At 41.5% G+C, this 13,325-nt stretch overlaps 1 protein-coding gene across 1 annotated transcript in view; it reads left to right on the top strand.

The window, feature by feature from the left end:
• The window catches only part of snta1 (syntrophin, alpha 1), a 39,593-nt gene extending 35,490 nt beyond the window's left edge, over nt 1–4,103 (top strand). The window contains exons 3-8 of the mRNA XM_086149775.1: nt 29–215; nt 309–498; nt 600–730; nt 1,227–1,423; nt 2,745–2,932; nt 3,950–4,103. Coding sequence (XP_086005901.1) covers nt 29–215; nt 309–498; nt 600–730; nt 1,227–1,423; nt 2,745–2,932; nt 3,950–4,042 — 986 coding nt within the window. The 3' untranslated portion in view covers nt 4,043–4,103. The remainder of the gene's footprint in view (nt 1–28; nt 216–308; nt 499–599; nt 731–1,226; nt 1,424–2,744; nt 2,933–3,949) is intronic.
• Nucleotides 4,104–13,325: the final 9,222 nt, after the last annotated feature.

Raw genomic sequence — 13,325 nt, 5'->3', positions numbered from 1 at the left:
AATAATTCCTCTTCCTCCTCTCCCCCAGTGAAGTACATCAAGGAGATGTCGGCCTTCTTTAAAAGCTCCGGTTCCCCCGGGGCGTGGGAGTCGCCCCCCGCCACCCCCCAGAGGGCGTCCGAGTCGTCCCCCGCCGAGGTGAAGGAGCCCCGAAGCGTCCTGCTGAAGATGTGTCAGGTGTCGCGGAAACAGTGCCCTCCGGACACGGAAAACCGGTACTGCACGTTCGAGATTCCCGTACTTCCAAATTAGCGTTCATGAATGAAGTTAAAGCCATATATTTTTTTTTTTTCGGTCTCATCTCCCAGGTACTTCGAGGTGATATCCTCCAACAGAAAGAACTCCGTCTTCCTGCGGGCGAAAGACCCGGCCGTGGCGCAGTCCTGGTACAACGCCATCCAGGCGTGCGCCGCCAACCTCTTACCGCAAGTGAAGGAGGAGATGAAGAGCCTGCAGTCCGGCGTGGAGGTCAAACATCTGGGCTGGATTAGCGAGCAGGTACGCGTGGGCTCAGACGTCATAGAGGGATTTTTTTTTAAACCAAGTGGTTTGGATGATTTTTTTTTTTTTTTTTTTTTTAAACTGCACGGTGTGTGCAGGCGGCCCACGGCCCGGAGAAAGCAGTGCTGGCCGTGCTCACCGATCGGGACCTGCTCCTGTTTCCCTCCTTGCCCGAAACTAAAGACGGGATCAGCAGCCCGGCCAAGAGTCACCCACTCATCACGACCAGGTTATATGTTTTTTTTAAATGCAACCGTGGGAAATCCTTCCATTCTCCTAGAAAAAAAAAAAAAAAACATTACTGCCAGAAAGTGTTCATTTCTGATAACCTTGTAGACACCCGTCCCCCTGAAAAAAAAAAAAAAAAAAAAAAAAAAATTATGTTAACGCAAATTCAATTGTTTGCAAAATTCTCAATTGCAAAAAAAGCCCCCAAGGCCTTTATATCCTCCCAGCTCACTGGAAATATTCTGGATAATGCTCGCCAGCAGCAAGTGACGGCTCCATTCAAGGTAAAGTCACTCTTTCCACAGCTGTTTTTCTTTCCATATTTTTCTCCATGTTGTATCTTTGGAAAACATTTCCACATTAGCGGGACCAGAACACATGAGTCATACCCCCTTCCATCCCCGTCTACGCCTCCAAACCTCGCAAACTCACTTCGCGTCGACATCCCTTCATCCCCCTTCATCCCTTCCTCAAGTCCTTCCTCCTCTTCCCTCCAGGCTCGTCCACTCGGGCCCCGGAAAAACGTCTCCCCTCCTGGACTCGGAGCTGTCGTTCGGCCTCCGCACCGGCACCAAGCAAGGCGTGGAGACCCACGTTTTCCGGGTGGATTCGGCGAAGGAGCTCTCCGCCTGGACACATTTGCTGGTCGAGGGCTGCCACAACGCTGCCGAGCTCATCAAGGAAGTCACCGCGGGTACGCGCTCAGCCATTTTTGGAGCGCTTTGACTGGAAAATTGAACGTTTTGCACCAAAACTAACAGAGGGTTGAAACTTTTGGCAGCAGGTTTTATTCTATGGTCAAGCACAGACGAAGCGAGTAAAATAAAGTAAAAAAAAATAAAATTCATGTATTGAACTATTACATAATGCCGTAATTTCTGGAAAATAAGCCGCGACTTTTTTCACTTAAACAACGATGCGGCTAATATATGGATTTTTTTGGGGTAGGGTCTAACAAGCTCTACGCTGTTAAAACATTTATCCACGTCACATTGGACCGATGAAATGACCGGGAAATTCTGAGTCCATGCAACTCCGACACAGAAAAAGATGACTTTGACGGTTTTAGTGCGCAGGAGGAAGCCAGAGTTAGCGATCGGCTTGCTGGCTTGGCTTATATTGTGGTGCTCTCAATAGTCTGGAAATTACGGTACAAAATAATGTTAAATAATTAAAGCCGACATTTGCTACAAAATAAATATATTCCCCAAAAACACAAGTGAATCACAAGAGCAAGTGTGCTTAAAGTCAATTTTAAGCTGACTTAAAATTTCACCCTTTTTCGTGTTTGTAAAACCTCATATCAGACGGAAGACTTCGGAAAAATGACACTTTTATCGGCTTTTGAAATGGAAATGGAAATTTACTACAAATAAATAAACAGCAACTCATGATATTTAGTAATTCCATGAAAATGCAATATAAAATAGGCTTGCGGCACGGTTGGGGCAGTTGTTAGCACTTCCCGCTTTGCAGCAAGAAGGTTCTGGGCTTTGCACGCTACATCCAGAAGAGGCCGGGCTTTTACACTGACAATTAAGTGTTTGTGCAAGTATGGTGACGCTGCACTCCCGGGTACAACCTGTTTAATATCGGCTGATTCCCCCCTCACGCTTTGCTTTTTGTGACCAGACCATATTTTCCCATGTCATTCCAGAAAGGTGATCGTTTCAGGGATGCATTTCTTTCATCCTTTTTTCAAATACTGAAAAATCTGCTCCAGATTGTGAATTTCATTTGGCAAGTGTAGCTCCGGTAGCTCAGGGGGGGGTCCTGCTTCTTCCTCAGGGGCGGGTTGTGCAAGAATATCACTACACTGCCCTCTGCCGGTGGCATCAGGCGGTACAAAAAAAACAAAAAACAAAGTCCGATTCCAGCCTCTGGTTTGGAAGTCCAGATAAGAACAGTTGCTTCGAAATAGCTGCGTATTTCTGAGTCTCTACTCTGTTTTTGTAGTACTCTAGATAATAAAACACCATCTCCGACCTCGGTTTGCTTGCCCCCTCTGCTGGCAGCCTGCAGCTGGAACGGGAAGGAGTGCACCCTGGGAGTTCACATCGACGACGGCTTCACGCTATTCACCGAGGAGATGGGGGTGAGGAAGAGCGTCCTCCTCCAGCATCCCTTCGAGCGTCTGCGGATGTCTTCCGACGACGGGGTTCGCATGATGTTCCTGGACTTTGGAGGCCCCGAAGCGGAGATCGTGAGTGTCGGCTTTCTAAGTAAACAGCGTTGCTACCGTCCACGACCAAAGCCTGATTTAGGGTGAAATCAAAACACGTGTTCATTCATTCATTCTTTTTATCGACACCACATATTGAAACATACAACCATTCACTCTCTCATTCACGTGTTAAAGTGAGACATACAATAATTCACCCTCTCATTACCGTCATTTAGAATCCTTAAACCATTCACGCGTCATTTAGAGAAACTCAATCATTCACCCTCACGTTCACGTCATGCAGAAACAAGAATTCTTGTCAAAATCTGCTTGTCGCAGCAACTGGACTTAAATTTCTTCGCTTGAAGACGTTTCGGCCTTCATCCGAGAGGCTTCTTCGGTTCTAATGACCTGTGGGGGAATTTCCGAATAAAAGATTTTACAGTTTAATTCGGACTCTTCCCGCAGGCCAGTTTTATCCGGACGCTCCCCACAGGTCATTAGAACCAAAGAAACCTCCGGGATGAGGGAGGGAAATGTCTTCAAGTGGAGAAATTTAAGTCCAGTTGCCACAAAAAGAAGATTTTGACAAGAATTCACCATGACCTAGAGCAGCAGCCCCCAACCTTTTTTGTACCAGGGACCAGTTTTATGCACAAAAATGTTTCCACGGACCGTCAGAGGCGCGTGGGGTCAAAAATGTAAAAACCCATTCACAGTTTTTTGATCCAAATACAACCATTGCACTTTATATTAGTAAGTAATTACAATATTAAGTGTGGCAGTAAGGCGAAGGCGGAAACAGTCGTTTTTTTCAAAATAACATCGGGAAGGTCTAATGAAAAGAGCATAATTTGTACGAAGAAAGATTTTCTATGCGGACTCTCATTTACATGCCATATAGACACACAGGTATTCACCCTTCCATTCAAAGATTATTTAGACATAAAGCCATTCACCCTCTCGTTCACACATTAAAAAGTGACATTAAAAAAATTCACTCTTTCAGCCACACATTCATTTTTACCGCTCCCTGTTTTTTTTTTTAACCTCCAGCAACTGGACCTGCACTCTTGCCCAAAGACCATCGTCTTCATCATCCACTCGTTTCTCTCCGCCAAGGTGAAGCGACTCGGCCTCCTGGCGTGATGACGGCCGGACCTTTTTGAAAAAAATATTTGCAATTAAAAAAAAAAAATGAAATAAAAAATAGGAATACTTTATAATTAAAAACAGCTCGAAGGTCTTTAGCGGGACATATGCTGACTAACTTAGGCCTGTGGATCATCTGGTTCCCCTCTGGTCCTCCTGGTCATCTGAGGAGCAAAGAGCCGTTCGCCGCCGGGGATCTGTCACGACGCCCTGGAATCCGACTGGTTTGGTGACCTTTTCTTGTCTGTGGGTCTTTATGGCACCTGTGAGCATCCAACAACAGGTCTACCGCTTGTTATAGAAGAATCCATTTTCGTCGGGAGATGGGTGAATATGACGGCCTAATTGTGAAAAACAGCCCCCCCCCCGAAACAAGAAATAACCACTTTCAGCATCCAAACCCATTGTCTCCTTACCCCAGGATCAAGATTTATTCTTATTCTAAAAAGGCGTAAAATCCCTCCTGTGGTCCACATTTTAGCTCATGTATATATATATATATGTGTGTGTGTGTGTGTGTGTATATATATATATGCATACATATCAATATATACATATATACATGTTGGAGATTTTTCTTTACACACATACACACACACATATATATATGTATAGTTTTTAAAAATAAATAAATACATTAAAAAATAGAAAAAAAATAATTATATATATATATGCAAAAAGCAGAACTGGCCTTTAACTCCAATAACAGCCGGCCGGGGGCCTCCAGGGGCTTCCTGGTCCTCCAGGGGCCAGTGAGACGATTTCCGAAGGCCGTTCTCTGCTCAGCGCGGGGGCCCTTGACGCTAAACTGGCTTTTATTAATGTAAGACTCAAAAACGACAACCTGTGGTTTTATTCTGTTTTGTTTTTGCTTTCAAGGATAAAATGTAATGTATATTCTTATTTAAAAAGCAGGTGTGCCTTTCAGGGTTGTTTGTATATAAACATGTAATAAACTTTGGTAACTTTTAATTTTCTTTTCTTGCTTTGTTTGCGCTCTATCTATCTATCTATCTATCTATCTATCTATCTATCTATCTATCTATCTATCTATCTATCTATCTATCTATCTATCTATCTATCTATCTATCTATCTATCTATCTATCTATCTCTCTATCTCTCTATCTAAGGCCTCTGTACTGCCCCCACCATACAATTTATCAGAGTTTTTATATTTTCCAAGAACCCTTCTGATCCACAGCTGAAGTTCGATCAACCTTCACTGACAAACCAAAGCTTTATTTATTTTTAGATATTTTTTTTAGTTTCTTTGTATTTTCGTTTTCAGTCCGGGGCCGCCATCCTCGGCAGCGAGGCCTTCCTGTCATCCCTCATCACTTCTTTAACAAGTTGCTCCGCCAAGGGGGCTGGTTTATTACGTCCGGTCGGATCGGCAGAACGGGCCGAGCAACGCCGATGATGGGAAATCAGTGGGGTGTGTGATGGAGACAGTTAGGGAAGGAGGCGAACGCTTCCCTCCCCGCGTGCCTCTGTGTTATCAGCCAGGTGCAGATGCTGATGTGCAAAAGTGTGTGTGCGCGCGCTCGTGCCGCACACGTGCTTTCGCGCGTGTGTTTGAACAACAAATAGAAGCGAGCCGTCGTAATAGCAGTGAGCGAGCTGCACGCTGGGTTATCCAATCACAGCGGAGCGTTCGCATTCGATTACATCTCCACTCCCCCCCCCCCCCCCCCATTCCATCCAGTGCTCGCTCTTCTTTTTTTTTTTTTGTTGCAATGTTACCATGGCAACGGAGCTCTCAGATTGACTGTGTCCATCTCCTCAGCTCAAATGAGTGATATTGCCAATCAACCTTCTCACATCTGCCTCAGAAGGAGAGAGAGGAGGGGGATTATGAATATATTTTGATTAACGAAAATGGAAGGGCACTTATGAGGGAGGGGTTACAGAATATATCAGTGACAGAACACATGACGTAACTATGGGATGGCGTGAACGGGTTGTGGGTAAATCATCCACGAGATGGAGGGCACTTGTAAAATCAGCATCATATTTTGCAACCGGGATATCGCAGACGCTGTGATGATTTGAAGATGGGCAGATTGTTGAACATGGACGCAGCGGGGTTAAAAAAAAGGAAAGCCTAATTGCCTCTTTTCTATTGACAAATTTGTTTTTCCAAATTGTAAAAAAATCATACCTTTAAGTTGAGCGATGGTCGCGTTGGAGTTCATGCTCTGTTCCTTCGGCTCTTTTGGTTTCGTAATGATTTTCTTAATGTTTTCACCTTGTGGATGCTCTTTGGTCACCGAGCTCCCAGGTGACTGATGGGACGTCTACCTCTTCATTCATTCATTCATTCATTCATTCATTCATTCATTCAGTCATTCACTATCAACACAGCTTATCTTGGAGCCTATCCCAATTGTCACATGTGACCATTCACTCTGTTATTCATATGTCAAATGAAGTCATACAACCATTCACTCATTCATTCACAGGTCATATAGAGACAGTCATTCATCCTCTCATTTACATGTTATAAAGACATACAGATATTCAACCTCTCATTCACATCAAATAGAGACAAAACCAAATGAAGTCATTCAACCATTCACTCACTCCTTCACATAGTCATATAGAGATAAACAACTGTTCACCATCTCGTCCTATAGAGGCAAACAACCAGTCACTCATTCATTCATATCATGTACAAACATTCACTCTGTCATTTACATGCCATGTAGACGTACAAGAATTCACCCTTTCATTGGAATGTCATTTAAGCATACAACCATTCACCCTCTCATTCACACGTCATATAGAGGCATATGACTATTCACCCTTTCCTGCACATATAGTGTCTCTGATAAACCTCCTGCATGTGTCTGGGGAGGGAGAACATAGAGACCCCCGGCACAGAAAGGTTTCCCCTGCCGGGATCGAACCCACAACTTTCCCGCATCCCGAGTTTGAACCTGAGCTGTCCGCTAGTTTAGTCACACCATGGTGACGGTAGATAATCAATGAATGATAATAATAACATCAGTTCTCTTTTTGCAGTTCTTTCACATATGAAACGACCACAAATATAGATGTGATGTAGTTGCGTCGGCAGGCAGGTGGCAGCAAAGCATCGGGAGACTGAGGAGGAGACCTCCAGCAGGTCGCTCTTCGGGAGACGGCAGGGGTCTCTGTGTCTCTACTCGGGTTGGATGGTTCACCGAGACCGCGGCGGAGAAAGCGGTTAACATTTGATTGGTCCTGACCTAATTCAGACCAGGACATCCCACAATATTTAATTCTCCATTTCTCTAACCTCCCCCCTCCCCTTCCAACCCATCCTCTCCTTGGTTTTTACCACAAAAGGAGCAGAGAGAATAAAGAGGGCACGGGATTAATGCTAAAAAGCCATTTACATTCCAATCGGCAGCAGCGGCGTTATCTATTTTCTCACACTCGTCCGGCGTGTCCTACCCGGGATCCCGAAACGTGGAGGGGGTGGGGATCAGGCCGGCGCTTTCGAGGAAAGCCCAACCCCTACCTCCCGAGGCCGAGGCCCGACGTTTCCAACCCGAACCGCGCTTTTTGGAAACCCACGTTGAAAATGGATCGGGCTCGACACCGGCTCGATTGGCCCGGGTTCGCTAGATTCAATCCCTAAACCCCGTTCCAGGACGAGGCCCCCTTGTCCTCTTTCGCCTCCTCGTCCCGCCTCGTTTTGCCCTCGTCATCCTCCAGGAGGCAAAAATTACAGGTGTTGGTTTCATGCACGGGCGTAGCTTCGCTTTTTACAGAATTTTTCATGATCGTTATTACTACTTTATGTCTTAAAGATGGGGTTGGGGTTGTTAAATATGCCAAAGCGAATTGTATTCTCGCACAAGTAAGCTCCTTGGAAATATTCCATCACCACCCCACCCCACCAACCCCTCCTTCTTCTTCTTTCCAAATGTAGTTATGAATTTTAAAGTAGACTTGTATTACTGGAGGAGAGAGGCGTGTGATCGGAATACTGAGCGAGAGCCCCGGATTGGAATTCCTCATGTTCTTGAGCACCGAAAGGGAGACGGCATCTGTCAGCGAGGGGAGGTAAAAGAAAAAAAAAAAAACAGAATGGAGGTTAATATTGCCTGCTGATGACAAGCGCGTACGTGCGCGTGCACATACGCCCCTCTTTTTTTCTAATGAGAATTGACCGTGTTTGCTGTGGAACAGTGACTGAAATATCTACGGGAAATGGATGAGTGACACAAAAACAAGCTGAGCAATATATGCATATACATTTATATACGTGTGTGTGTGTGTATATCTATATACAGGTATGTATATTTATATACGTATGTACACACATATATGTGTATGTATGTATGGATGTGTACTGTATATATGTGTATGTACATATATACATATATACACACACATATATACATACATGTATGCATATTTTATGTACATATACACACTCATATGTGTATATATGTATATATATGTGTATGTATGTGTATGTATGTGTGTGTGTATATATATATATATATATATATATATATATATACATATATGCATATTTTTCTATATATATGAACCTCAACAGTACAGAAGCTGCTTCTTTCATGCCTTTATGATCTCTATGGTCAAAATATTTGTTTTTATCCCTAAAGGCATAACAGTATGGACATTCAAAGTCAAAAAACTCATTTGGCTGTTCTCAAAACTGTTCTCATTTGGCTCAGGTATACATTCCAGCTCTTTCTTTTGTCTGCAGTTAGGCACCTCTGATGATTTCCATGGCAATCTTCTTTTTTCTTTTTTTTAAGTGAGTGAGGACAGGGAAAATGAAGACAGAGAGAAAGAGAGAGAGAGAATGGAGGTGAGAAACAGTTGCAGCAGCAGCAACAGCCCCCGTCTCAATCTGAATGGCTTATTAATAGAGCCGGGTCCCAGGCAAACAGATGGCAGCTGCCAAAAACAAACACAGAAATCACACAAATGAGAAGCCTAATTCAATTAGGCGGGAAGTGGCGTTACTCCTTTCTGCTGCCGCTGCAGAGGCCGGAGCAGTTACTGAGCAGTTTCCATTCACTTCTTAAAGAAACGTACGAAAGGTTCATTTACGCAATCTTCCCTTGTGATATACATAGACATATACATATACATATGCATATGCATATACATACCTTTAATCGTTAAACTTACATATATTTGTGCTTGTGTGTGTATCTACACACATTTACATGTACAGTATATATATTTATGTATACATACATATATATCTGTGATATATGTGACAAATGTAAATGTGTGTATATGTATATTTATATATATACACACACACACACACGTGTAAGCAGTTAATTTCTTAACTAATGCTTGAATGCTATTTCCTTGTGATATCAATGTGTGTATATATACACCCACCACACATGCACATACATATATGTGTGTGAGTATTTACATATACATATAGTCATATATATATATATATATATATATACACATATATAAATAAATCATTTTTTAAAATTAATTTTACTCGCTTTTGAATGATTTATTTTTAGTATCAAAATACAAAAATATGAATATATTTTATATGTACTTTTTAAATCTACTTTTATCCTTGTATTTGTTATAGATATACAAAATGTTTTATATATAAGTGTATAAAACATGTTATATATATATCTATATATCTATATCTTTATATATATATATATATATAAAGATACAGATATATAACATGTTTTCTAATCATATACATATACATATAAATATACATATACTGTATGCACAATTATTAGGCACTAGGCATTATTTTGACCATATCATCATTTTATCCATAATTTCCCACACCAAGTTGTATAAACTTGAATGCTTATTGGATTTAATGCAAATCAGGTGAGGTGTATTTGTGTGACAATGGCTGGTGTGGCCTGAGGAGATCAACACCCTATATCAAGCTGTGTATGTTTATTAGGCAGATTCTTCTCAGGAAAACTGGGCCAAAAAAGAGATTTAAGTGATTCTGAAGAGTCAAAAATTGTAAAAAGTCTTTCAGAGGGATGCAACATTCTTGAAATATCTAAGATGTTGGCGCATGATCACAGAACCATCAAACGTTTGGTTGCAAATAGTCAACAGGGGCGCAAGAAATGTGTTGAGAAGAAAAGTTGCAAATGAACCGGCAAAGACTTGAGAAGAATCAAACATGAAGCTACCAGGAACCCATTATCCTCCAGTGCTGCCATATTCCACAACTGCAATCTACCTGAAGTGTCAAGAAGTATGAGGGGTTCAGCTCTCAGAGACATAACCAAGGTAAGAAAGGCTGAAACCCGACACATAAGTCGAAATGTCAAGAATGGGCCAAGAAATATCTGAAGACAGATTTTTCAAAGGTTTTGTGGACTGATGAGATGAGAGTGACTCTTGATGGACCAGATGGAAGGGCCCGTGGTTGGATCAGTAACGGACACAGAGCTCTACAATGACTTAGACGCAAGCTAGATGGAGGTGGGGTACTGGTATGGGCAGGTATTATTAAAGATGAGTTAGTTGGACCTTTTAGGGTTGCACATTGACTCAAAATCAACTCTCAGACCAACTGCCAATTTTTAGAATACACTTTCTTCAAGTAGTACAGGAAACAGTCTGCATCTTTCATGAAGTCTCTATCACATGCATCAAAATACTCCACTGCATGGCTGGCCAGTAAAGGCCTTAAAGATGAAAAACGAATGACACGGCCCCCTTCTTTACCTGACTTAAACCCCATTGAGAACTTTTGGGCCCTCCTAAGCAGGAAATTTACAGTGAAGGTAAACAGTAAGCCTCTCTGAACAATGTCTGGGAGGCTCTGGTTGTGACTGCACAAAAAGTTGATTCAGACCAGATCAAGAAACTGACTGACAGCATGAATGGAAGACTTGTGACTGCTAATCTAAAAGAAGGGTGGCTATATTTGCTAATGAGGTTTTTTGGGGGGACATTTCAGAAATGTTTATTTATAAATTTTGAGTTTGTTTATCATTCTGACTTTAACAGGTGAAAATAAACAAATGAGATGGGAAAATCTTTGTTTTCATTTAGTTGTATAATAATTCTGCACACTCATAGTTGCCTAAAACTGATATAGACATATAGACAACATATTGATATTCTCTTAAAAAAGACAAAACTTAACTTTTGCTACTTAAATGTTCAGGTTTGAGGGTTTGCTAACATTTTAGATTGACCAAGAGCACTTTAATTGGACAATAACAAAAATAATCTTCAAAAATACAACTTACCTAATAATTGTGCATGCAGTGCAAGTCAAAATATACTGCCACGCTCTAAAAATGAAAAAGCATTTCTGCTAATACATTTTAATTTGACTTCCAGTACCAATATGTTTTCAAAATAAAATGATGTGCGTGTGTGCGTGTGTGTGTGATATATATTTCTCTAAACTGCATTTTAATTTTCCTCTTCTAGGCTGCTATTTCCGTGTGGATATATATCTATGTATGTACATATTCATACATAAACACACATATGCACATATATATTTTGATATAAGTATATATGTGTATATATATATATACACACATGTACATGCAGACAAATACTGTATTTGTATATATACATTTTTATGTATGTATTTATATATGTATACACAATTTTGTGTGTGTATGTATGATATACACTCACTGCTTATGCTAAATATATATATATGTACATACAGACATATATATATGCATGCAAATGTACACACACACACATATGTATATGTATATATATATATATATATATAGAGAGAGAGAGTGAGAGAGCGAGTTTGACAAGCGGAGCAAGAAGAGGCCGGGGAGCTGCTCACACGTGGGCAAGAGGGAAAACAAGATTTGGACTCATTTCTGGCTCACAGTAAAATGAATGCAATTAACCCACAAATGGGCAATCGAGCAGCGACGCTCCTGATGTGAAGCCACAGTTTCATGAGAAAACCAACATGTGGATTAGTTAACAATGATTGTTTGTGCATTTACCCCCGCATTCCCCGTCTGTCTCTGTCACAAATGTTCTGGTGGGCAGCGTTTTGCAATTTGACGCCTTGTGAATAAAATATCATTCGAGTTGTATTTCGCTCTCGGAACAGATGTTTACCGTCAGTATGCTAAGCTAACCTAGCCCAGCTATCACCGTGTTTACTGATCAGACAGTTGGGTCTCCTATCAGCCCTGGGAAACTCACCAAACAGTCCCCCGTTAGCTTAACCTTGGTAAAACGTTGTTACACCGCGGTGAGGCTCATGTATTTAACGAGGATTAAATGCTTCTGCAAAAGACAAAAACTTTAAAGTGTTACGAACAGGAAATAAACCAAAAAAAGGTATGGCTCAAGGAAATATTCAGAACAAATCCACAAAGTGAGCACAGCTTTGCTGCACTTCCTGGAGAGATGATGCTAAAAGGCATAAAGTATGCGGTTAAAAGTTGCCTATTTTGGAGTTTGGGTGTCATAGATGTTTCATTGCCACTGAAGTGAACTGAAATTTCTTTGTTTTAGGAGGTTTGACATTGATTTGTTAAGGCTATCTAAAAGATTTAAGCTAACCTCTTTTGTTAAAGGTTATTTTAATGACTAGTCCAAACTTGCAAATGGTCTTGACTTACTTAGATGCATGCAAGATGCAAGCCATACCATAGGGAGCAGCTGGGGTGTATATATATACTGATGTATATATATATACATACATATACACTTATTCATATATATGTATGTATGTATACTCTTGTTTATTCACCCATCTATCCAGCCAAGTATGAAGAAAATATTGCTATTGAAATGAAATCCACAACCTTCCACTCACCCATGCCTCACAGAACCCATGCACTGTACATCTGACAGGATGCTGAGTACGTTTTGGAGTTGAGCGACGGGAGTTGTGTTTTCCAGAGAAGATAAATATTCTCCATTATTTATAATATCATGTTGGCTGACGGGGACGGCCGAATGATGTCCTCTTCACAAAGCCTGCCCGCTGCAGAAGCTCTTAGAGGGTCAGCGCTCTTGTATCTTGTATTAGTGAATGATTACAAAAGAAGAGCCACTCTGTGTTTCAAATGACTCGGTAAACAGGGGAAAACACATCCATCAGGCTCTGAGTGGATTTTTATTATCATTTTCGATCTCGTAAATCAACCATATTTTGTCTCGGGGAGTATTCCAGTAATGACAAGAGATAAGTCACTTAAAACATTCTGTGATATTTTGCTTAATGCTGGCACGGCGTGTCCCGTGGCCCTGTTGCCATGGTGCTGATTTTTAAGAACTCAAACC

This window comes from Fistularia commersonii, chromosome 7, assembly GCF_037954325.1.
Source record: "Fistularia commersonii isolate RoL2024-O1a breed Wild chromosome 7, RoL_Fcom_v1.0, whole genome shotgun sequence".
Classification (NCBI taxonomy): Eukaryota; Metazoa; Chordata; class Actinopteri; order Syngnathiformes; family Fistulariidae; genus Fistularia; species Fistularia commersonii.
This window is presented reverse-complemented; position numbering and strand designations above follow the sequence as displayed.